Source organism: Tachypleus tridentatus, chromosome 7 (genome assembly GCF_004210375.1).
Source record: "Tachypleus tridentatus isolate NWPU-2018 chromosome 7, ASM421037v1, whole genome shotgun sequence".
Taxonomy (NCBI): Eukaryota; Metazoa; Arthropoda; class Merostomata; order Xiphosura; family Limulidae; genus Tachypleus; species Tachypleus tridentatus.
The window spans coordinates 24,721,926-24,747,584 of NC_134831.1; the positions used below are offsets into that span (position 1 = coordinate 24,721,926).

At 33.7% G+C, this 25,659-nt stretch overlaps 1 protein-coding gene across 3 annotated transcripts in view; it reads left to right on the forward strand.

The window, feature by feature from the left end:
- The first annotated feature begins 75 nt into the window (after positions 1–75).
- LOC143255328 (poly(A) RNA polymerase, mitochondrial-like) overlaps positions 76–25,659 on the forward strand; it is a 40,567-nt gene continuing 14,983 nt past the window's right edge. For 2 of the 3 annotated variants that reach the window (XM_076510799.1, XM_076510798.1), the window contains exons 1-5: positions 76–394; positions 8,134–8,321; positions 14,930–15,148; positions 18,740–18,946; positions 22,649–22,863. In XM_076510799.1, coding sequence (XP_076366914.1) covers positions 106–394; positions 8,134–8,321; positions 14,930–15,148; positions 18,740–18,946; positions 22,649–22,863 — 1,118 coding nt within the window. In that variant the 5' untranslated portion in view covers positions 76–105. The remainder of the gene's footprint in view (positions 395–8,133; positions 8,322–14,929; positions 15,149–18,739; positions 18,947–22,648; positions 22,864–25,659) is intronic. The other variant, XM_076510800.1, reaches the window with a different exon arrangement.

The window sequence follows — 25,659 nt, forward strand, 5'->3', positions numbered from 1 at the left end:
GACTACTGAAAAAAAAATGTCTCAGATATCCAGCTAATTAGCGTTATTATTTTATTTGTAGAAGTTCATCAAAAGGGTTTAGTCACCAGAGGGACGTAGGTCAAAATGGTTGGATACTGGCAAAGTTTGAGCCGATCGTTGTTTTTCAGGTTTTTAGATTATCCTTGGAAGAAATGCAGGAACAGGTTAACTTTGTATTTAAAAAGGACATTGATAATAACAACAAATTTACCAATAAAGTATGATACACCTGCCAAAGCATTAGGGAGTGGTGCTTTACGCAAGTTTTTGGAGTGTATTGTGAAGCGTAACGTTGGTACTAATAATACTAACAATATTGTTACTAGAAGTATAACTGGTGGTGTTACTGCTAGACCTTTTACTACTGCACAATGTAAGTTCCTTTTCTTTTTTGTGGGGGCAAGAGGTATTTTCAACACCAGTTTCATTAGCAGATATTTTAATAACATAAGTTGAAGTGTTGAAAACAATGTTATACATATTTATAATGCGGATATCATATTGGTGTTAGTATTACTAACAAATTGTTGATAAAGGTACTTTGAGCTTTAACTTGCTTTTACCATTTTTAAAGAGTGTGAATATATCTTACAATTTAAGACAAAGTAATGGCATCATACTGACTGTGAGAAACATAAACACATGTTGATACCAAATAGTGGTGAAATGTAGCTTGAACATAATTTTCATTATACTTTTGAAATACGTATATAAGTGAAATACTGTATCACTTTTTCTTTAAAAGTACTGTTGATGCATAAATTCAGTATTAATCACAAAGGAAGATGGTCTATAAATTAGACTTTTTGTCTGCAAGTGATGACCTCTCAAAAAAATTATTGTGGACATTAACAACCATTTGAGTCCTTAAAGTCATCCTTGCATATTCACCTTTTATTTTTTACAAAACAATTCTCCTTTTAAACTCGTATTAAGTTCCATCCTTCAATATTGTAAATTAGAGCTGAGTGTTTGGTAGAATTTGCTTACTTATTATTTTTCAGTCCTATTAATCATTTATATATTTCTAATCAGATGGCTTAAAATATAATCCATTATTTAAACATGATGTAGCAAAAAAAAAAAAAAAAGGTACACTTTAAAAGTAATCTGAATATTTATTGTTGGGTAAACCAAATATTGATATGCTTATGAGGTCACAATTTTATTTTTTCTTAAAGTATGGAGTAATTGTTATTGATATGTGAGAATCATACTGATAACCAAATAATAGGAATGTGTTCTAACATCATTAATAACAGTTCTAATGTTTTTATTTAAAACATATAATGATGATATTAGAAATCATTTAGTAGCCAGTCAGTGAATTTATTTAAATGTGTTTAAGTACCAAAAATATAAAAAAGTATTCAGTAAATTAGGATTTGACTCACCCTCTGCATTCACTGTACCTAACTAAAGCTTACTTTGTGATTCCTCATCCTAGAAAATTTTTGTATCTTTTAAACATATAATTTAACAGACAAAACACTCGCTCTAACTTGAAACTTTTGTCCTGCATTAGTAAATTATTACACCTTTTGATATCATGTCATGTAAAGATAACAACAAGGGTCTGTATAAAAATAAACCAGAAATTGACAAGAGAAACACAGTGCATGCCACTTTTTACTTGTTAAACATATAGAAGAATTAGATTATCATTGTTATCAAATCAGTCATTATTTTGCTCGAAACAATACTGTAGTTCAAAGTATGCCAAGAGTTTTTTGCTTTAAATTGGCAAAATGCTGATTATACACATCTCTAGTTCTCCATTCATGTTGTGGGATTATTTTTAATTATACATAAGGCAGAAAAAAATATATTTATTTTAACACTGACAGAAAATTCTAAGTAAGTAGGTAGGTATGTTTTTAAGTACTATTATTAAACATTATTACTTTGTGTTCCCCATTTGTATGTTTTAAGAGGGATGGAGGGCAACTGAGCAGAGAGAGCTTCTGCATGTCTTAAATATATTTGAAGGTTGAATTTAAACAAATTTATACTGCTCACAGAAATTGATTCAATTGGAAGATTATGTTGTGGACATTGTATCTGATTCTGGTGTTTGGGTATAGTGCTTACGAAACCCTGCTGCAATGCCCTTGTTTGACATTGTAGTGCATCCTTTCCTAGGGGTCCATGGTGGGTGGGGTTAGTGGGCACCAAAATATTCTTTTTCTTTTATTTTGGATTTTCCAAATAAAATAGTGAAGAAACAGTCCATAAGTAAACAACCACATCTTGAAGATTCTGAGCAGCGATCTTCCACATCTGTAACAGCTGTTGTACCTCATTTTCTTATACTTACATTCTCTTTCAGACAAACCTTTAGAGCAGATGTCTCCCTTTTTTATTCAGAAGGGATTAGAAGGACTTGCTGGCTTTACAAAGTCAGTAAAGAAACTTTGCTCTGGTGACATATTGGTGGAAACATCCACATCTCAACACAGTGAACTCCTCTTACATTCAAAGGCAATTCATGCTAATTTGAATTTGCTATGAGGAGTTATTATTCAGAGGGATTTGAAGGACATTCTCAATTCAGAGATTCTCCCTTGTTTCTTCACCCAAGGAGTTTTTGCAGTGAGGCATATCTCCACTCGCAAAGGTGAAATTATGGTGCTGACCAATATCTTCATTCTCACATTTACGTCACCACGTTTGCCTGCCACCATCAAGGCAGGTTATCTTAATTGCAGAGTACGGCCATATATTCCAAACCCTCTCAGATGTTTCTAGTGTCAGCAGTTCAGTCATTTGAAGACATCGTGTCGTGGTTCCTTGACATGTGCTCATTATGGTGGCAAGGATCATAATGCCTATGAGTGTGAAATGGAACCTCATGGCATCAATTGCAATGGCTCTCACCATCCTATTTTTGTTCTTGCCCCAAACAAATGGAAGAAAAAGAGGTGCAGCATTTGAAGATGATTCAAAACATTGCTTATACTGAGGCCCGAAAGTTGTTGTCCACCACTTCATCTTGGACATATGCTGCTACATTTCATTCCACTACTACAGTGGGAGTGCAGACAAATCTCTCTGTGCCTCCAAAAGAATCATTCTCAAACCAAATGAAAAGTCTTTTCACCTCCATGGTTCAAAAAGTTGATAAATCAACTTCAACACCCATGTCTGTCCCTAACATACATTTCAGCAAACCGCAAGGTCTATTTCCTTTGGTTCTGGGTACAGGAATTTACAAGGATACATCTTTTTCTCCCACCTCAAGATGCAAAACGATCATTTGTTCATGTTCTCAGTTGCTGAAATCCTCTTTGAACAGCAAAGACCTGCCCAGTCAATCCAGGGCAGTATCCGTGGAGGTCTAGAGACCTCCTTCAAATGAAGAAAATAAAGAAAAAAGACGTGGTCATAAACAGAAGGACTTTCCATTCAATTTGCCTACACACAAATAAAATGGCTACCTTGATACAATGGAACTGTTGAGGTTTACATTCTAAACTGGATGACATCAAAACACTGATGCTTCCTACCATCCTGAATGTCTTTCCTTACAAGAAACATTTCTGAAACCTGCCAATAGAGGCACCTTTCAGTGGTTTTCTTTCTACAGAAATGACAGGTTGTGTGATGGATGAGTGCATGGAGGGGTGACACTGTTGGTTGATCAGCATGTACCCACCCTGTCTTTGCCACTTGACATACCCTTGGAGGTTATAGCCATCCATGTTTATTTGGGTCATACCATCACTGTTTGTTCTTTCCACCTGTCATCTGGAGAGACCTATGATCAATCAGACCTTGATGTTCTCATTGAACAGTTGCTGTCTCCCTTTTTTAATTCTGGGGTACTTTAATGGACATCATCTCCTCTGGGGAAGTGCTGATATTGATAAGAGGAGTCACTCTGTAGAGCGTATGCTCTCTGATCACAATCTTCCTCTTTTCAATAGTGGTTTTTGTACTTATTTTCATGCACATAGTTTGTTCTTTACTGCTTTTGATCTCTCAATTTGCTCTCCTTCACTATTCTTCCACTTTTCATGTGGAATAATCCGTGAGGCATTGATTATTTTCCTATAATTTTAAGAGAGACTGGCTGTGGATGATGCCATGGTAGAAGCTGGATAATGCAAACTGGTCTTTCTTCACTACTCTCACAGAACTTGATCCTGCCATTGTCTGTAAGCCATCAATAGACAACTGTGTAGCAGCAGTAACTGACTGTATTATACATATGGGACAAGCTTCAGAAGGTCAGTGGGCAATATAATTCTGTCCCCCTCTAAGTCTTGCTCTCTTATGGCCAGGAATAAGCTGATACCCGGAGCATCACTAATACTCTAGGTGAAAGCTTTTGCCAGGTATTTAGCACTTCTGCTTATTCCTCCACCTTCTTTGACATCAATACTTGGGCAGAATGATCACCTCTTTCCTTTCAAGTTGATTATCTCTGAGACTATAATCATCCCTTCACACTGGTGGAACTCAAACTGGCCCTTTATCAGTCTGGCAGTACATCGGTTAGACCTGATGATGTACACTGTGAAATGCTGTGCCATCTATTTCCTGCTTCTCTTGCTATTTATCTGATTGTTTTTAACTGGATCTAGTAGGAAAATTTTTTTCCTGATGCCTGATGTCAGACTATTGTTCTATCTTTCTCCAAGCCTGGGAAGGATCCCAAGATTCCTTCAAGCTACTGTTCAATTGCTTTTATGAGCTGTCTCTGTAAGACCTTAGAGAGGATGGTTAATGCACATCTTGTTAGGTTCCTTGAATCAAACAACCTCCTCTTGCCCACCCAGTTTTGGTTTCAACAACATTGTTCCACCATGGATCACCTGATTCGACTTGAAATGTCAATCAGAGAAGCATTCTCAGATGACAACGTCTTGTATCAGAATTCTTTGACATTGAGAAGGTTTTGATATAACATGGAGTTATGGAATTTTGCGAGACCTCCATATATATAGGTTACATGGCTATTTGCCCATTTTTAATAATTTTTATAATGGACAAGCAATTCCAAGTTTGTGTGGGTTTAACACTTTACTCTTCTTTTGTACAGGAGCTTGGAGTCCCTCAGGACTGTTTGCATATAAAGATTAATGCCATCACTGAACAAGTTCCTCTTATTGTTGCAAACGGGCTATATGTCATTGACTTTCATATCTCACATCAGTCATCAAGCATTAGGTATATTGAGCAGCAGCTACAGACTGCACTCAATCGTTTACTGAAGTGGACAACAGCAAATGGCTTTAACTTCTTTCTCTCTGAAACTGTTTGCATGCACTTTTGCCACCAATGGGGTATTCACCCTGATCCTAAACTCTGTATTGCTGAAGTTGTGCTACATGTGGTCCATGAAACAAAGTTTTTGGGGCTTACCTTTGACTGTAATCTGACCTTTATACCACACATCAAGCAGCTATGGGTCAAATGTACAAGATCACTGAACATCCTCCATGTCCTCTCTTCACCCACTTGGGGAGTGGATCGATATTTTGTGTTAAAATATATCGTGCTCATATTTAGTTGAAACTCGACTATGGATCAGTGGTCTATAGCTCTGCCAGAACCTTGGCCTTAAAGATGCTGAACCCTATTCAGGATCAAGGACTATGGCTCTGCATTAGCACTTTCAGCACTTCTCCAATTTAGAGCTTATACACAGAATCTCATGAACATTCTTTGCACATCTGCCATTTGCAGCTGTCTTTACTATATGCTTTGAAACTTTGTTCCTTACCAAAGCATCCCACTTGGGGTTGTGTTTGTTTTTCCTCAGTGGGCCATACTTTTTCAGAACAGACAATCTACCATTGCTCCTTTTGGTCTTTGTATCCAGATGCAGTTAGACGAATTGGGTCTGTCCTTGAATAACATTGCTGTATCTACTGGTCAGCTCATCCTACCATGGCTTATTACAGTCCCCAAATGTGACCTATCTTTAAGTCATCTGAGAAGAGCAGATACTCACAATTGGAAATACTGTCTGTTATTTGCTGAACATCTTTTGAACCATCCTTCCATTCCTATTTATACAGGTGGTTCCAAATCAGGTGACTGTGTGGACTCTGCCATGGTTTATTGTGGTTCAGTGGTTGTGCACAGAATCCCCTCTACAACTTCTGTGTTCACTACTGAACTGTATGCCATTTCTCTTGCCCTGGATCACATAGAAGCTAAGTAGTACCCAAATTACACTATTTATACTGACTTAATTAGTTCTCTACTGGCCCTGGAATCTCTTCACATTAGTTTTTCTGGATACCAGGCCACATTGGTATTCATGGGAATGGGCTTGCAGACACTGCAGTTAAATCAGTCTGTTCTGGCATTATCACTGTTGTGCCTGTTCCATAAATGGACTGTGGTCCTGTATTCAAGGCTCGGCTCCATGCCAGTTGGCAGTTGATGTGGAGTGAGCAATGTGAAAACAAGCTTTTCCAAGTAAAACCCTCTATTGGACTTTGGCCATCTTGCTTCTTTAAGGATCAGAAAAAGGAAGTTGTCCTAACTAGACTACACATTGGGCACAGTTTTTTAACTCATTTTCTTTTATCTGGGACAGAGGCACCAATGTGTTTTCTGGGTAACACTCAAGTCACAATAAGCTACATTTTATTGTCTTGCCATCGTTTTGTCTCAAGGTTTATTCATAATGTTAGACAGTGTTATTGGTGATGGTAGCACTGCTCATCTGAGAAATGTTTTTAATTTTTAAAGGCCATTAATCGTTTTAATGCTATTTAAGTTTTTTAATTTATCAATCAAACATTTTTTAATATGATTCCTTTTTAATAATCAAAGTATGTCTAGTTTGATTTGAAATTAGAAAATGGCTCTCCCAACCTATGGTGTGTAATACCTGCCCAGGTATACATAACTGTAAATCTGTGCCATACAACCTTACAGGTCTGTGAAATTCACTGATGAAATGAGATATTTTACAAGGCCATTAGATCTTTCCTTGTGGTATATGTTGCTTCATAAATAAGGCCTGTACCAGGTAGGGCCATCTTATGGACCATCACTAAAGCAGTGTTGGGATTGCTGCCTAGTTGAATAAACCAGGACTGGCTTGCTTTCCAGAATAAGACTTTTGTGGTCACCCATTATCTTGTCTTACAGTGTTGCATTCTTCTGAAATCTTCACCTTGTTGTTGTCTCTCACCCTCTTACAGTGGATTATGGGAGTCCTTGCCACTTACTAGCTCCTAGCCACTTGGTGGTGATCATGGATACTTCCTTCTGAGTGTGATTACTTGTACTCAGTAAAGAGTACCGATGTGATGTCTTGTCCACACTAGTGTAGATGGTAAATATTCTCCACATACTGCAAATCAGAAGACAAATTTCCAATGCTGCCTGCTTTTGGACTGGATGAATCCACCACATGCAGTTCACTCTTCTGGCTAGCTTTTCCTATTCTACTACTGCATGGATGTTGGTTTCTGGACAGTCAGATGTTGGATTGGTATAAGACCAGCACATATAAGTCTTCAGACATTTGGCTGGTAGAGACCCATCTGCCACAAACTGGATATAAAATTCCTAACACTGCCTAGGTTTGGACTGAAGTTGATCTATGACATTTACGTTCCACCTCTTATTGGCAATCAGATGTTGGGTTTTGAGGTGTCCTTGTGTTGGTAGTGCACTAGGTTTGCACACATGTGCCCTGTGTAGCTAATTGGAACAGAAGTTGTTTTTCCTTTCTGCTTTCTGGTCCCAGTTAACTTTATGCATTGGACACTGTCATTTTGGTGAGCATAGAGCTGTTTATTTCAATGCATATGATGTATGTGCATGTTTATTTTATACATAATCACACATTTATAAAGTATGTGTTTAATGTTCCTTCTCTCCATTAATTGTCAAATTTTACATTCTTCTACATGGCTCTATTATATTTCTGTCATAATTTACTTGAGACTTTTATTGTTTTTTCAATTTTCTTTGAGTCATGTCCATTTGTATGTATATTTGCAATAGATTGCTGCTTTTGACTCACATCAGTTGTACATGTTTTATTGTTACTGCTTTTTATTTTTGGTGTTTATTGTAATAGTACTGTAAGATACATTTATATTTAAGTACATTAATCTCTTATAACAATCTGTATTAAAGCTAGTCAACCATCTGTGCACAGAACTTCTCAGAATTTTGATGAAATGATTAAAAGGAGGCATCTTCAGGCAAAGAAAAGTGTTCTGGTTGAAGTGAATTCAAGATATGTATTTCATGACCTCTGTGAATATTGCCAGCAGTTTGGCCATGTGAAATATGCCATACATTACAGGATCAAGAATGAAAAAGTAAGTTTTGTCATTGATGATATTTTAAGTGATTGATCCAATATTATTAATATAACAAGGTTATTTCATTAATTTTAAACAAAATCCAGATTGTATTACACTACATCACAGTTAGACTGAGAGGGTTTTACAAGTCTTTCTAGTTTATACTATGGGTTTCCAATATAAAGGTATAATAACATTTTAACCACAAACCACTATCAATGAGATCTTTTGCTCAACACCATGGCTTTCCAGGTCAATTGAAAGTGTAATGTATGATGTTTTAATTAAAGTGATATTACATTCCTTGACTGAAAACCTTTGATATAGGACTAATGAAGAAGGATTTCTGAAAAATTATAAGTCTTACTGTGATGTGATGTCACATATGCTACATATTAGTAGATGATTTTTTGCTAACATAAAGGCATTTTATGCCATAACAATTGATGTAAAATAGTTTATTTTACTGTAATATCTACTAGATTGGATTTTATATGGATGTAAAAGAAAGTATTAAAATAAATTCATGTGTAACAAATTCCTTGGTTTATATTAATTCATTCAGTGATAAAGGTTTTTATCCAGAAAGCTTTTTATTTTTTCATTTAGTCATTTTTTAAGAACATTTATGATAGTAATTATGAGGTCATCAGTGATTTATTCACATAGATTGAATTATTAAACAGCTACTTTAGGTTTATCTCAGGATGGCTAGTGTCAGTATTAACACTTTTACTAATGAAGCTGAGAACAATGTTTCAACCTTCTTAGGTTATCATGAGTTACTTTAGGTGTTTTTCTTGTTGATAAGAGTTGTGGGTGTTGACATCTAGTTTTATTTCAAGAAGATAAAGAGTATTGTTAGTGATATAGGTGATCTGTTTTGTACACTCTTACTGATATTTTGATTAAACTTACAAAAGGTATAAAAATATCCCTATACAATATCTTACCTCTCTTCACGAAATAGCTTTCCTTGAATGGCACTGCCCTCTACTGGTGCAGATTTTCAAAGAATAGGAGTATGACACCACTGCTATTGTATTCAGTGCCCTCTTCACATCTGCAATCATCAGTCACTTCTTGATTGGTATAGTACTGTACAGATATGCTGGTTCTTGCTTTATTTGCAGATTTGTCGGCATTTCTTGTTATACAGTTATGCACACCATTGAGATGGAGTTTCATGTAGGACTACTAGTAGTACTCTCTTTTTGGTTTATTGCTTAGTAAGTATGTTTGTACTGGGCTATTCACTCATGAACTAAAATGAGTGAGCAGATGGAGAGTACTGTCCATCTCTGATGCTCCACGGTGTTAAGTCTCTTTCTGTTGCAGACCTGATGTAAAATTCCAGATGCCACCAGGTTTTGGTTGACCATCTCTATTCACATGGTACGTATGCTTATAATAATAGGGTATTATGTTCACCCATTGCACTGTTTCTAGTGATGCAGTTCTCTGTACTCTACAGTGCATTTGTTCCCTCTTTCTTCTAGTGGAGTATGGGAGTCTTTACCATTTACTTATTCCTAGCCACTGAGGTGGTGGATTGTGAAAGCCTGTTCTCATGAATGGTGAATCATACCATTCAGTTAAGAATAGGGTGATGGCATTTTGCAGCTTTCACTGGAATATCACACTTCCTACTGCAGACTTGATGTACAAATTCAGATGCCATCAGGTTTTGATTGTAGAACTATGCTATATTTTTCCTAATATTTGACACATTGTTTTTTCTTACTTTGGCATTCCTCCCTTCCCACCATCCTCTCAATATACATTCCCAGTGTTTCCTGCATTGGTTAGAGATGGTCCAGCTTAGCTAGTCCTCACATGTGTACTACCATGTATCCCATCTCTTGCCATAGAATGCATGACAAATGGTTACTGTTACCAGGTTTTTGATTGGAGATGTCATCCTGTTGGTGGCTTTCCTTCTTTCTACCGTCTGCTAGATGTCTGTTCCTGGTGGATCTAGTGTTGATTGAGTTGGAAATATACTGAAGTGGAGACAGATTTTGGTAAAGAAGCTCATCTTCCCAACCAATTCCTGTTTTTGCCTATTAATAACATGACGTATCATTTCAGATACTGCCTGGTGTTAGATGAGGTTGAACTACCACTATTCTCTATCTCATCTTAGCCACGTAACACCAGGGGTTCCATTTGTTGATGAAGCAAGTTCTGGGATTTCTTTGTTTTTCTGCCTTTTGTGTTTGCAAAACATTCTTAAAAAATATAAAAAGCAAGGAGTACAACTGGATCAGATATGATACAGTCTTCTGCTTAAGTATGATCTTTTCTCGTTTGAATCCACACCTCCTACTCTCTCTTTGGGCACTTTCTAAAGAGAGTTTTTTTCATCAGCTCTCCACCATTTCACTGTGGGATTCTAACTACCATATTGAAAGTTAGTATTTTCCTACACAGAAAATGTATTTCCATGGATATTTATCTCCACACTTCCTACCCAACCTCCTTATTTCTGATGATATATGGTGTAGGTGCTTTGGACCAATCTTGAAGTGATTAAAAAGTGCTGATGTGAAGAAGGCATTGGAAATGATGATAGGAGTGGTGTCTTGCTCCTATTGGTGGAGAGTTGCTGTATGATTATTTGCATGTAGATATGCAGAAGTGTGAGCTGGAAGGCTAATGGTGTGCATGGAAAATTTACACTCTTAAAGGGCTGTGTTAGTCATGAATAGTTTTGGTAAAAGAGAAGTTTCTACAGGAAATACATTTTTAGTGTAGGGAAATACCAACTAAGTTTGAAACTTTAGTTCTATTTTGTTGTTTTGGTTTTTCCAGACAGTTCTTTGTATGTGCAGATTGTTGCACTTTTTTCAGCTTTAACTAAGAAAGTATATTTTTCTGAATGAAAACTCATTGAGATAGCTAACATACGTAAAAAAATCTGTATTAAGTGTTACAGAATTATAATAGTATATTTTTATTGTGTAATTGATGTTACATGTGAACAGTGATTAGCCTATAAAGCTGAAGTGTAAAAGAAAAAGGCGTATTTATGTTAGAGTGTATAGCATATCTTTTATAATGTTTTTCTTTTTCTCTTATTATTCCTTGAATATCTTGATTTATCTGTGTCTCTCTCTTGATTGTTATGTTTTGAAAAATAAACTAAGGATTGATTTTTTAGTATTATAAGGTTCTGAACCAGTATTGAATTTGAGTTAATATTAAAAAAAAAATGTGTTAAAATAGTGTACACTTCTTTGTGTGTTTGCACAATTAATTGTACCATCTGCCCTTCAATTTAGTGATTGAAATAGTTGTTTCAAGATATTGAATAAATGCCATTTTAATCTTTCTCTGACCAAAACATATTTACAAAGAAAAGCCCACTTAATACTGTGTGATGCACAATTGATTTTTGCACATATTAAGTAAACAGAAACTATTTATTCCATTTGAATGTAATTTGTTACTATCATGCACTAGTTTCAAAACAGGAGAGACTACATAAATAGTATATCTGTAGTTGCATATAAGAGTTTCATCATGATGGGTAAACTGTTCACCAGCACTAACAAAAATTAGTGCAGTTTCACTTTGCTTTCCTTTTGATTAATTTATGAACTGTCTCCTGACTGTCACTATCATTGGGCAATGAACTAAATGAAAGAAAGCAATAAATTAGTTTATAATAATATCTTACTTAAGGACAGCATTCCTCTTGGTAATTTGTTAAGTATCTCAGTATGTGTGCATTAAAATGGGCAGGACTGAGCAGCTAGGTCATTTGATAGAATTTTTCACTGTAGGTTTTGTGATGTAGTGCACATTATATGTTATTTTATAATGAAGGTAAACTGCATTTTTTAGACTATTCTGACAGTAAATGTTATTGTTACTTCAAAGATGTGCGCTTACATTTTTAGTTAACTTTTGATTTATTTTAATTGTTACCAAATATAGAATGCACTTTGTTCTTCATAAACAGAGTCAAATTTGCCTTGTCACCATAAATAATATTTTTGCAATACTGGAGTCAAAGGGACCCACAGATGACAAGAATGTTAGTGTCCATATAATACAATTGAATATTTGCCATACTCATGATATATAGAGATGAGTCAAAAATGTCAAGAGATATTATGTTGAAACAAAAAAAAAAAAAAAAAAGTCATGGCCACATGTTGTGTTCATCCATACATATAAAAGTGGTTTGATGATTGAAGTTTAATCAAATACTTGCTGTATAGTGTATGGTGCAAAGACTCCTTGCACAAATGTCATATGCTGTTTCTCAATGTTTTTAAGTGTTGTAGAATAATGTGTCAAGGATATCCTGGAGAATAGTTTCACATGTCATCATTCCTAGGGGCATGAAATTCAGCTGGAAGTGATGAACATCATCTGCAAGTGAAAGTTTAAGCAACACATGTATCTAAAATGGAAAGTGGCTCCACTCTGAAACATATGTGTTTTCATTATTAGGTAGCCAGAAGAAACCAGACCTATTTATTGTTCATTGTCTAATGGATGTAAGAAGTTTGAGATGACGTTGATTCAACGTATCTTCAAGAAGTGTTGCCTGATAAATAACATAATATAGTTCAGAGATGACATCTTCTAGTAGACAATGAAAATTAAGATGATTTCTGTGGTGATGCCATTTATGGTGACAAAGAGAAGGTAGAGAAATTGTGCCAAGTATTCAAGGACAGTGATTTGAGCTCAGAATTTGAAGATTTTACTGAAAAAAAAATTTGTAATTTTGGATATCAAATGTAATATAGCAATAACTAGTTTTGTATTTTCAAGCATTTTTAAGTGGACATATAAGTAAGTCTTCAAAACCACAAGATTTATCTTATTAATCATTTTATTTTAAATATAATGTTTAAATATACTACAGATGAATGAAAGTGGAAGATAATTATCATTATGCCTTCAAAAGAGAGAGAATTAATAAGACATACCACCAAAATACATTTCTAGTAAGTACACATTATCATTCACAACATGCATGTCTGGACTGGCTTTTGAAAAAGACCATTTAAGTTTGCTACCATATATTGTACCTTAATTTGTAGGTGAATGTTTAGGGGTAAAATTCCATATTATGTTTGAAAAATTACAGTAGTTTTTCAGAAGTGGTTTGTTAGAATAGACCATTGTGTCTAAACATATTCTGCATCATTTGAAAACTAAATTACTGTGACATATGACAAAAAATAATAGAGCAGAAATTTATGTTAGTCAAGGCAATTAACTTATAATTTACAGGAGTTAATAGGTAACTATATAAAGAAAGCATGTGTGATTTTTTTATTATAAATTTTGCTAGATGATGGTTAAGTAATTCTTGTGATACAAACTACAGACATCTGTAATGATTCATTGTACTGAGTTTTACATTTACAAATATGTGTCTTGAAATACAAGTTTGAATTACATCTGAGGGTTCAGTTTTGTTTTGATGAACATAAAATATGATAATGTTAGAGGAAAACATGGAGCCCGCCCTTATATCTCAAGTATTTGTCAAGTTTTTCCTTAAACTTCCATAAAGTAACTGTATCCACTTCATCTGAAGACAACCTGTTCCAAAGGCCAACCACCTTGTAAGAGAAACTAAGCTCTTTTAACTGAATATGGCTACTGTCCTAACAAACATATATATTTCTTCATATATTCAACACTCAATTTTCTTAACCTTAGATACCTTGATCATACTTTAACTCTTTTATTTTATTTTTTGAGAAAAAGCAAGTTCACAGACATCTTATTCTATCCTTGTATGACAACTTTTCATCCGAGTTATCATCTTAGTAGCCTTTCCTGAACCCTTTCAACAATTCAGTGTAACTTCTAAGGTAAGCAGCCCAATGCTGAACACTACTCCAAATATAGCCTAACCAATCAATGTTGTAACCTCTTTGGACTTGTTTTCAATATTTATGTCGGTACTGATGAACCACAACACCAAGGTTGTTTTTTTATCACAACACTACAAAGGATATTCCCATCAAACTTATTCTAATAATTACATGTGTGGCATTCCATAAGCATTACCTTACATTTATTATAATTGAAAATAATCTGCCATTTATTTGCTAAAGTAATCCAGTTTCTTTTATAGAACATGAACATTCTCCTTGCTGCCAGAAACACCAAAAACTTTAATGTCATTAGCAAATGTAAATAATCTATTGACCATTACTTCATCTGTGTTATTGAGATAAAGGAAAAAGAGCAAAAACCCTAGCACTAAGCCCTGATGTACGTCACTCATGATATTAATCCAGTTCCACTGAACTTTGTAACAACCCTTTAGAACTCTAGCATGTTTTTCTGTCTAGTGACACAACCTATCCCCCATATCGACAGCATTCATATTTCTTGTCTGTACTGAGGTTTCAAGCATTAAATTTAAATTCTGTCCGAGAAATTTGCTGATATCAAAATATTCAGTAGACATCTTCAAAGAAATATAAAATCTAATATTATTTGTTGTTTAGCTTTAAGAAGCTACAAAGTTTTCTAAAATATTAAGGATTGATTTGTTGGAAAGACTTGTGTGTGAATATATTTTATTTGCTGTTTAGAAACTGAAGAAGTGTGCATGATATTCTTGTTGTTTTTGATTGCAGGAAGTTTTTATTTTTGAGTTTGAAAATAGTGAGGTAGTGAAGAACCTTTTAACTCAATGTTCACACCCTGAAGATGATGAAATAGTACCTGTTCACTCTCATCTCTTGCTATATGGGTCTGAAGCCTTGAACCATGACTCAAGTTGTCAATCGCTATTTGAATCAGTAAATCCTCCAACTCAAGCAGAAATTCTTAGAGATTTACTAGAAGCAAGAAATGTGAGTTCTTATTTTAAGAGAAAGACAGTCTAATTACCACTCTCACAGTAAGCTTTACCAAAAGTTAATGCTAATAAAATTTACATTAAAACAAAATTCTAAGTCTGAGGTTTTCAGCATAGTTTTGATTTTTGGATGATTTAATGGGGAAGTGGTAAGGCAGGTTATTTGTAATATTATTTACTGCTATCATTAACCCTTATAAAAAACATAAGGTAACCAGCCTGGTAAGAGATAAAATAACTGTTAAAGTAATTTATGATGAATTCAGGTAAAAATGTATCTCAAGACACCTAAGAAGGTCAAAACATTGTTCTATACTTTGTTTTAATAAAGGTTTTAATACCTATACTGGCTGTCTTGAGATACAGAATAACTATTGGCTTGTGGATATTGATCATGCAGTAACCAACCTAATAAAGAACATGACTATATTTCAATCTCAGCTTTATATACATTTGTGTGTAGATGTTGTACTTTAAACTTGTGTCATACTGTCAAATGAATTCAACACCTCTAAAGAAATTCATAGTAAATGCCACTAAAACTAATGGCATCTACATAATAGACCTCTGCATTGTACTTGTACCTCATCCACTTCTTGCTGTCAAAATGCATCAAATATTCAGCTCATTTATGTTTATTTTTGAAATTACAAAATTAACGGAAATTTGCAATAGTTTTTGACATAAATTGTTTTAAACTTTTGTGAACTAATTAAAATATGTCAGAGAATTAGAAATATTTTAATTTTGTGTGAGGAAGTGCATATGAATTTCCAATTAATTGTAAATATTAATTAACAAAATTTAAACATTATAGCCTTCAAGTTAAAGTGTTTTAATAAAATGGGCTAATTTTTTCAGTTTTAAAAAAGTATTAACTATCTGTACTGTAAATGTGCATAACAATTCATTTGAGTATAATACGTACAAGGGCTAGTGATTTTTGTACATTACATACCTTTTTCACACTTAATGCTATTACTCAAGTACCAGAGTTTCTTCCTTTGCCCTTCTAAGCCTTGGATTGATTTTTTTCTTGTTCACTCCATTCTCTTATACCCACTTAACTGATAGTGGCAATGTTTGTATTGTGGCACTCTTCCCCCTCTGTCATTGTGCTATCTTCCCTGGTACTTTGTAAGCATCTCTTTCAGATAGTTATCTTTTCTCATCAAAATCAGGATTACTAATTTCATTGATGACAAGTTGAAACTATTATTAACATGCACGTAGGTTTGATTTTCAGCTTCTTCATTCTAAGCTGTTGTCTTTAGCATCTCAGATTTCATTATATCCTACAGGGGGTCATAGTTCCCCACCTATCTATGGGTCCCGACTCCTGATATCAGCCCCTCTATACATTCGTACCCAGAATATATTATGCTGCTCAGCTGAATAGCTGCCAGTGGCATCAGTGATTATTGTTTGCCTTCAAGGTCTGTTGGAACTCAGCTTTAAGAATTTCTGGACATGTGCTAATCTTAACCATGAATTCAGAAGCAATACAAGTTTTTGAGTCAGGATTAGTCATTCACTTCACATCTTCACCATTATTATTCAACCAACCTGTAAGATTTCCATCTTTTGCAGATCCTTGGGACTTGGATCTTAGTTCTAGGGCTGTCAGAGTTTTGTTGGTCTGGGGATAGCAAGAGTCATGCTAGTTTCTTTGAGATTTTATTCCCATTGGTTGTTGGGCCTAAGAAGATGGAAGATTGGTGTCTAGTCATCAGTTTTTCTTGACTCCATTTTTTTCAGTAATTAATAACTATTCTTTAATATTTTATAAGCACACATGGTGTAGGGTAGGAACTCAGTGGACCAAAACCCCTTCACCATTTTATTTTGGAAAATGAAAGAACTAGTAGTCAATTTTATATAAGTACATATTTAGAAGGGGTCTGAACCTCATCTGTTGTCTTTAACAATTAATGAGAAAACAGTCAGATTACCTTACACTATCATATAGTATCAAAAAAGGAATATTAGATATCAGTGTTTATATTTGATTGAGTGATTGGTTGCCATTAAAAACTTTTTTAGACTTTCTTAGATAACTCAACAGTTTAGTTAATGATTCAGCTAACATCATTATTTCTGAGCTAATATACCATTATGAACTTCATGAATCATTTCTGATAACGTCTTATCTTTGCTTACAAAGTTATCTTAGTATTCTTCCTACTCTCTAAGCACTTCCAAAATATTTTACTTCTTAGCACACTAGACTATTTACGTCATTTTTTAGCATGTTTGTGGCATGTGACCACTCTTCACCAATGTTATTATGCCACCTATGCTGGTGAAGCAATCTCCTACTTAATCTTCTCTTTCTTTATTGGCACAGAATAATTTAGACATGTGGTTACCATTCACAATTGAATTTCATAGTCATTTCAATACTGTTTCCAAATTCTTTTTTACTGTTTGCATTAATCATTCCCTCTCTTACACACTTAGAATTACTCTGTGGTTCAACGTTTTGATAATTGAGGTTTCCGTTATGTTAGACAGTACTTTTGGTACAACTATCTAGGCATTCAATTCAGCTATATCTGTTAAGGAGATATGGGCTTTAAGTTTCAAGGAACTAGATTCCTATGTTCAGCCAGTGATTTCATCTGAATTTCAACCTGATAATGTTTCAGAGAATGCATATAATCAATGAAAAGAAAATTGGATTCACTTTCTCACTACTTTTTTATTTTGGTCTGTCACATTCTACACCTCTACATATCTCACCTTCCAAACTTTTTTTTTTTTACAGCAAGTTAATCAGGTATATGTTATATTACACATTTTCTTTTCATCCTATCCTGTGGATTTTGTTGATCAGATATGCTATAACTGGTACCAAAATCCTCTACTGTTCTTCTTATGTCACCCTATATCCAGTGTAGTCTTTCCCCCTTAAACCTCTCTTGCTCAGGAAGGGCTTTTGATTTTCACATCCATTTTTATACATCACATCTCCCACTTGTACTTCCATTGTGATCTTGATCAGCTTTTGTCAGGTTTGCTTCCTGAGGTGTTATATGACACATACTGCCTCCTTTAAAGGTTTACATTTCTAAATTTTTATTCTCTGGAACCCTTCTGTTTTCTGTGACCTCTCCTTTGTAACACAAACTAGTTATGATTGTCAACTCTTTAGGCTTCCAAATTCAGACTAATTCATGGAAAGTTGCTATTTCCTCAGTGATTCTTATTATCACATTTATCATATCACCATGCCTTTTGGCTGCTCATCTTTGTTTCTGATGCGTAAAAGCATTTTCAATCTTAAAATGAATATTATTTTGCATGTCGAATAGGCAACATGCAAAACTGAAAAAGGTATGAGAAAAACATTGCTCAATTAATCTTAAGACTTAATAAAAAAATCTAATGTTTTGCACATGAAAGCCTTGTAATTGTTTACTTATATAATGAGCAAAATTCTGTGAACTCATGTTTACAAATTTAAAAATAATAGAATGAAAAAAATAACACACAAAATGGTGGAGTTCATTCCCAGGGGATGACCCAGTACTGGAAGAGTTAAGAAATTATCTTTAATTTATACATTTAATTTTTTTTTTCCCAGATATCTGAACAGATGATTAAGTTACATCTGTCTGAACAGCTTTCAGACTTGGGATCAAGACTGAGATTTCTGATCTGTTCCCAGTTGGAAGAAGCCCTTTCAGGAATGTTTCCCAATTGTCAAGTGCTTCCATTTGGTTCTTCTGTTAATGGTTTTGGAAAGAACTTTTGTGATTTAGACATGTTACTAAGCTTAAATACAGTTCAGGTGAGAAATTAAGCCTATTAGTCTATTTCTTGTGTTCATGGCTTGCTCTAGTGTACAAGATTTATTGCACAGAAACTGTTGTACTTTAGATATCAATAATTTATTATCATTTATTTGAGTCATTAAATACTTTAATAATATATTCTGGACATGTAATATGGATTAAAATTAGTCCTATGTAAAGAAACATATAGTTAAAACTGCATAAATAACAAAGATATGAAAAGTAAAGAAAAATTGAACAATCACGAAGTTTTTTTATATTTTTATTTAAAGAAGAATTACATTTTGAGTTGGCACTGTTTGTCAGATCACAGTTTTCAACAGCTTGTTTGTAAATTGTACAATTTGACAAAGATCACTAACTCAAAACTTCAACATTCTTTAAATAGTAATGTAAAACTTGGTAATTATTAAACTTATTCTTTTATTTCAAAATCAGTTTTAGCCAAGTATCAGTGAGTTTACTCTTTAGCTACTCACTATTACAGGCACTGGCATTTTTCTTAAGTTGATGATCCAGACACTTATGAATATTTGTTCAATATAGCTGTAAACAACAGTATAAATATATTAAAAACTGGCTGTGAATACATTTATTACAAACATAATCTAAACTTTTATAGTGTATGTGAAAGAAACTTTTGAGATAGATATTTTATATTTTTTTGTTACTGGATATGTTATTTAGTTTTAGAATTCAAACAACATGCACACAAGTATAAGATCTTTGTTGTGTTAGAAAAACATAGTATATATGTTAGACATAATTCATCTTGACTGAAAATATTATCAGGGTATTGTGCTGTGACACCAGATAATGAAAACACGGATGCCAGCTTAAAGGGTTGGGCCATTAGTTACCAATAAGTCTTTGTCTTACTTTGTTTGTATGATTTATAAAGGGAAATCAACTACATCAGTTGTCAGAATAAAGTATCAAAATAAATAAATAATGAATTTGAAGTAGATGAAAATTTATTGGTTATATATAGAATAAAACAAGTAGAAAATATAAGATTAAGAATTTTTAATTTTTTTCTAAACAATGTTTCACAGCAGAATTTCAGGAGTTTCATTACCTAAAAAGTTATAAATACATGATCAAATTATATGTGCATAGATATATATATATTTATTTGGCAGGTATGTTTGTCTACATCTAGAAGTTGTGTAATATTTGAAAAGCTGGTACCAAGTTTCATACAGTTTGGTTTATTGGTTTGCCTCTGAGAGTGTAGAAGACTGGTTTTTGCTCCAAAAAATAATAATTCACATCAACTGTGTAGTTATATTCCCCAAAAGTCAATTTTTGCAAAATTATGTTTGTATATTTTATAAGTTGAATTTTGGAAATTGGCTTTTATACAGCACACAACTTGTGAATTGTTTGTTTCACTTCATTTGTCAAGAATAATGAACACAACCTCATGGAAAAAAAAATGACTCAGATGTTATGCCAATGCTTTAGGCATTTGGATTTTTAGTTAGTGGAAAGAATCCTGTTTTCATCAGCTAGTATAGCAGTAAGTATATGGACTTACAATGCTAAAATCAGGGGTTTGATTTCCCTCAGTGGACACAGCAGATGGCCCAGTGTGCCTTTGCTATAAGAAAACACACACATACAATATTGTGTTCACTTTTTTTTCATAATTAATTTTCTTCTTATTTAATTTGAAAATTTACTTATTTATTTATTGTAATTGTACCAACTTCAGCCAGTGCTTCAAACTTTGCATCAGAATCTGATGAACTAGTTTCAGAAACTGTTATCAGTCTGTAAGTTCCAGAGATAGCATATCATCTCCAAACAACTTCTAGAAAAGTTTCATGCTGTGTGAAAGTGTCTACATTTGAGTAGCAAACTCAAAAACTGATTGGATGCAGCAAAACACAAAGATAGATGTGCAAGATATTATCAAGAATGATTGTGCATGGTATGTAAAAGATAAATGACCTTATAACACCAAATTTGTTATTTTCTTTAATATGATGTTCAACATACCATTACAGTTTCTGTTTTAGTGTAACACTTCTTAAGAAACCGTAAAGCAAAACATTCAGTGTCCAATTAAAGAAAAGTAAAAGAATGTAATGTTATAAGGTCATTAATTTTTAGTGTTAAAATTTCTTTTATATGTCAGTGTGCACTACAGAAACAAAATAATGAGCAAAATACGTTGTTGATACCAGGAATGTGAAAAAGATTTCAAAGAATATCATATGATATCTGATGGTGACATAAGTGCACTGTTATCTCACTATGCAGTGAGGCTAGGGAAAATATCAATCAAGAAATGTAGAAAAGAAAGCCTTCTAAAAATGGAGACATCTTTTACTTCTCTAAGCTAATGGAACTCCAAACAGACAATAGCATCTTGATGGACAGAACATGCTGCAATGATCAAGAATGTAGAACATTCATCACTGAAATTGCTGATACAATTAATTATGATAATAGCTACACACTGCTAATTTTCCTTGATCATGCACAGGATCAGCAGTTCACATCCATCTACAGGGTCTTTGAAAAACTTGATTAGAGAAGCAGAAGTAAAGAAAACATCTCTCATCTGAGGTATATAAAACAGAAATAGATTGAAATTTCATTTTTCAAACTTCTAGCTAAACATAATTGTGAATATGGAAACTTCTGAGGACAATGAGAAGTGTGACAAAGACTAAGTAATAGCACATGAACATTTTTAAAAAACATAGAAGAAAAGTAGAATAGAGGCACTTTTGATATTTTCTCTGTTGATTAGATTGGAACTTTGAAGTTGTGTGGGAAAGAGTTTATTATTTTCTTACATTTACCTTAATTAAAAATCATTTATAATTATGTGTGAAATATTTATGGGGTTTAGTCCTATTTGATTCCCCATATATAGTAGCCTAAGTCAATTTAGTATGTGAATAACATTATGGCATTATGCCGAACTTATTATTCCATATCATACAGCAGACCAACTGTTTAGTGATTATATTACAGGTTTTTTGTCTTTTCACTAAAAGTAAAATTAAGAATAAAATATATATACATATAGACGTAATAGTTTGTGGAGTGAAGTTTAGCATATTTGGTCAGAAAACCAAAGAAATCAGTAAGGCCTCTTATAATGACAATATGTGTATTATATACACATCACCATTATAAGAAGCCTTACTGTATTACATTTCTGATCTAAGCTGTGCCTATATGCCTTGAATAGGCAAAAATGCATCCCAAACAGAAGATGTAGCAAAACAAAGAATGTATTTTTAGTTTTACTTTTTCTGAAAAGAAATGTGTAATATAATCAGTAAATAGCTGGTTGACTGTAGAGTACTAAATAATTAATTAGGACAATGTCATAATATTATTTTCCTATCTAAATTAATTTGTTTTACTATTTGATGATTTAAAAAAAACAACATAAATTTGATATTCACTTCACCTTAACTGTATTTTTATGGTTTGCTGACAAGCCTTGAATAGGTAAAAACTGTGCTCCACATTAGAGAGTGCAGCAAAGTAAAGAATACATTATACTACTGCATCACAAATTTGGTTTTTAATTTTATCTGGTTAAGGTAAGGACATCTGTAATATAGTTAGATATGAGATTGATCTGTATGTAGCAAGATTTGGAAAATTCCTTTTCTTAGAAGAAGGATGTTTTTAACCTTGATTTAAATATTTTTATGCATTTATTTCAGAATAATCCAACTAGCCGCTTGAAGTTTCAGACAAAAAAAGCCTATGCAAATGATCGCATGCAAACACAAAGAACACTTGAAACTGTTGGAGATATTCTTCAGAATTTTCTCCCTGGGATTGTTCAAGTTCAGCGAATATTACAAGCTCGAGTACCTATTTTGAAATTCCATCATATCCCCACAGGAATTTACTGTGATTTATCCATTTCAAATAAGTGAGTGCTATATACCTGTTTATAATTGTAACTACTATTAGCTAGTCATATTTAGTAAAACAGAACATATAATAAAATATACTTTAAGTTGTATTAAATGGACAGTAAAAGTCTTCACAAATTGAACATGCTTCTACACTCTTCATACTTTTGACATTGTTACATTTCTGCATGTTTCTTCTGGTACCTTACTTTAGGTGAACAAGTATAAAACTTCATTTCTTTGTCTTGAAATACAGGTGATTCATTTTAAAAACTTGCTTTAAAGGTTTTGGAGTTATGAATTAAATTTTTTTAATGTGGGCTTTTTAGTTTTCATAAAAGAAAGATTTTAATAAAAGTTATCACAGCTTGCATTTAATCACTTACTGGATACCATTTTCATAACTTTTATCTGTGTTTATTTTGTAAACATTGTGTCATAAGAAGTAAACAAAACTATTTTCATCACTCTTTTTTAACAATTTTTCTATAGCATGTCTGTGTATATTAAAGTCTACCCTTCATATCCACATTCTCAAACTTTTTGCAGTACATCAGGCAACAATTCAAGATCTCTCTATTTTAAAGGAAAAATTGTCATTATACGCTTAGACAAATCCATGGTAATATCTCAGATTTCTTGTCAAAAGGGCACACATTCCCAAGACATTTGTCTTCATACCTCGGATCTTCTATACTTAGCTCACTTCCTTACTATCAGTCTTTTAGCATGTCATGTTGCTGGAGTGATGAATTTACTTCCAGATTCTTCCAATGGAATGGATGCTACATCATGGAGTTTTTTTTTTAGTGGATTTGCTCTTAGTTCATGCCTCTAATGATCAATGATTTTCTAACTGGAATTCTCAACTGCAGTCGATTTGGTCTCCAATACCTCACATTGGTAGTAGATGCATTCAGTCAGAACTGGACAAGTTTACATCTGTGTGCCTTTCTCCCAATTTTACTATTGTCCGAGTTCTAACCATGGTTTGTTCTACTCCCTGTTGAGTTCTCTTGATTGAATCTTATTGGATCAGCTCAAGTCTTTTGCTTCTCCACTATCTACATGAAATTTTGAGACAACCTCAATCAGATATTCTCCACCCAGATGTTCAAAAAGTTAATTTTCATGAGTGAAAAATAAGGGTTTGACTTCTTAGGCTTCTGTGTATTAACCAAATCTCTTCATAGTTCACCACAGTAATTTATCAACAGAAATGGAATATTTATTGTCAATGGTGTATTAAAAGGAATTTAAATCATCTTCTTCTCAAAGTACTTACCATACCCTATTTTCTAATTTGGATGTTTGAGGAGGGTCTTGCTTCATCTACGGTGACTTTATATAAGGCATCCTTTTCCATTATAAACGTTGGCACGTTTTGAAGCCCCCAGTTCTATCATATCTACTAAAATTATTTCATATTCTTTGGTCCAAATGACCTTTTTATCCACAAAATTGGGATTTTACAGTTATTTGACCTATTTTATCTCATTGTTCTTTTGAGCCTATTGCTTTGTGTTGTTTCATCTCTCTCTTAATTTGTATAATTTTTAGTTGTTGACATTGTCAGTCAGAGTTGTTTGCAATTTTTATGTATAGGACGGTCTATCAATTCACATATATTTGGCTTTATCACAACAGGTCTTTTCTACCCAAAACTTATTTCTGTTTGCATGTTTTTCCCAGATATCAGTAGGGTGGCACCAGCCTTTACAGGAACCTGCTCATAATTGCAGTTCAAATTTGACACATACCTGTGCTGTTGTGGAGTGTATAACTCTTCTCTTTAATTAATGTCAGTTTCATATATTGTTCATGGAAATTGGTCCACTATCTCCATGTAATTCTGAATGCAAAGTAGTCCTACCTGGGTTTGTGGTTAAGGACAGGTTCTGTGTCCTCTCCATAATTCTCGGGCAAGCAGAATATTCCTTGTCCACTTGGTTGGTGAGTGAAGGTGAATGCCCATGATTCCAGATCAAATGAGTTCTGTTAGTTTGGTTAAGTGCAGTGTACACAACTCCATTATTTTGAGCCTAGTGTGTTGCGTTTTGGACGTTTTCCAAGTGGAGGAGAAACTTTATTGAAGTAAGTGTTATTTACTTTCTCATTGTGACTCCAGTGGTGTGAAATGTATCACTCTATGGCTGTAGGCTGGGATCCATTAAAAACTTAGTGTATGTGTATATATATATAACATTGCATTCCAATATGCCTAACTACTAATATAGGACCTAGGTACTACAACTCCTTAGTTCCAACCCTGAGTTGTGGAGCCTCAGCTATCTAGTTGAGGGTGGTCTATACTGATTATTACTCATGTGCTATTCCACCTTTGATATAAGAACTAAGTACCAAGTAAAGGATGTAGTGTGGTTCTACTATTTCTGTTCCATTTTTCTTTTGCTACACTTTTGTTGTGTGCAGATGATTTCTGTATGGATCATGCTGGCACTGGTCCCTGCATCTTTTCAATATGGGATTCTAGCTGTAGTTTAAGGGGATGGTAAATATGTTTTGGAAATTAAGATTTTCCTTAACTGGAAATGTATTTTCAATAATACTTACCTCTGCTGACACTCTCCTACTCTACCTTCCCACTAAAAGCCAGTTTATGCCTTGAAAAAGTGATTAGATTATCAGAATGAGATGCTTATATACAGTACTTAGATAGAGGACACATTGACGTTCATGGAGAAATTTGCAAATTATAATTTCCCTAAGGCATCAAGTAGGGTATAAAAGATGGTAAGAAGCATTCTTAGTGCTCAAATGGGCAAATAGATCAAGAAATAGCTATAATGTTA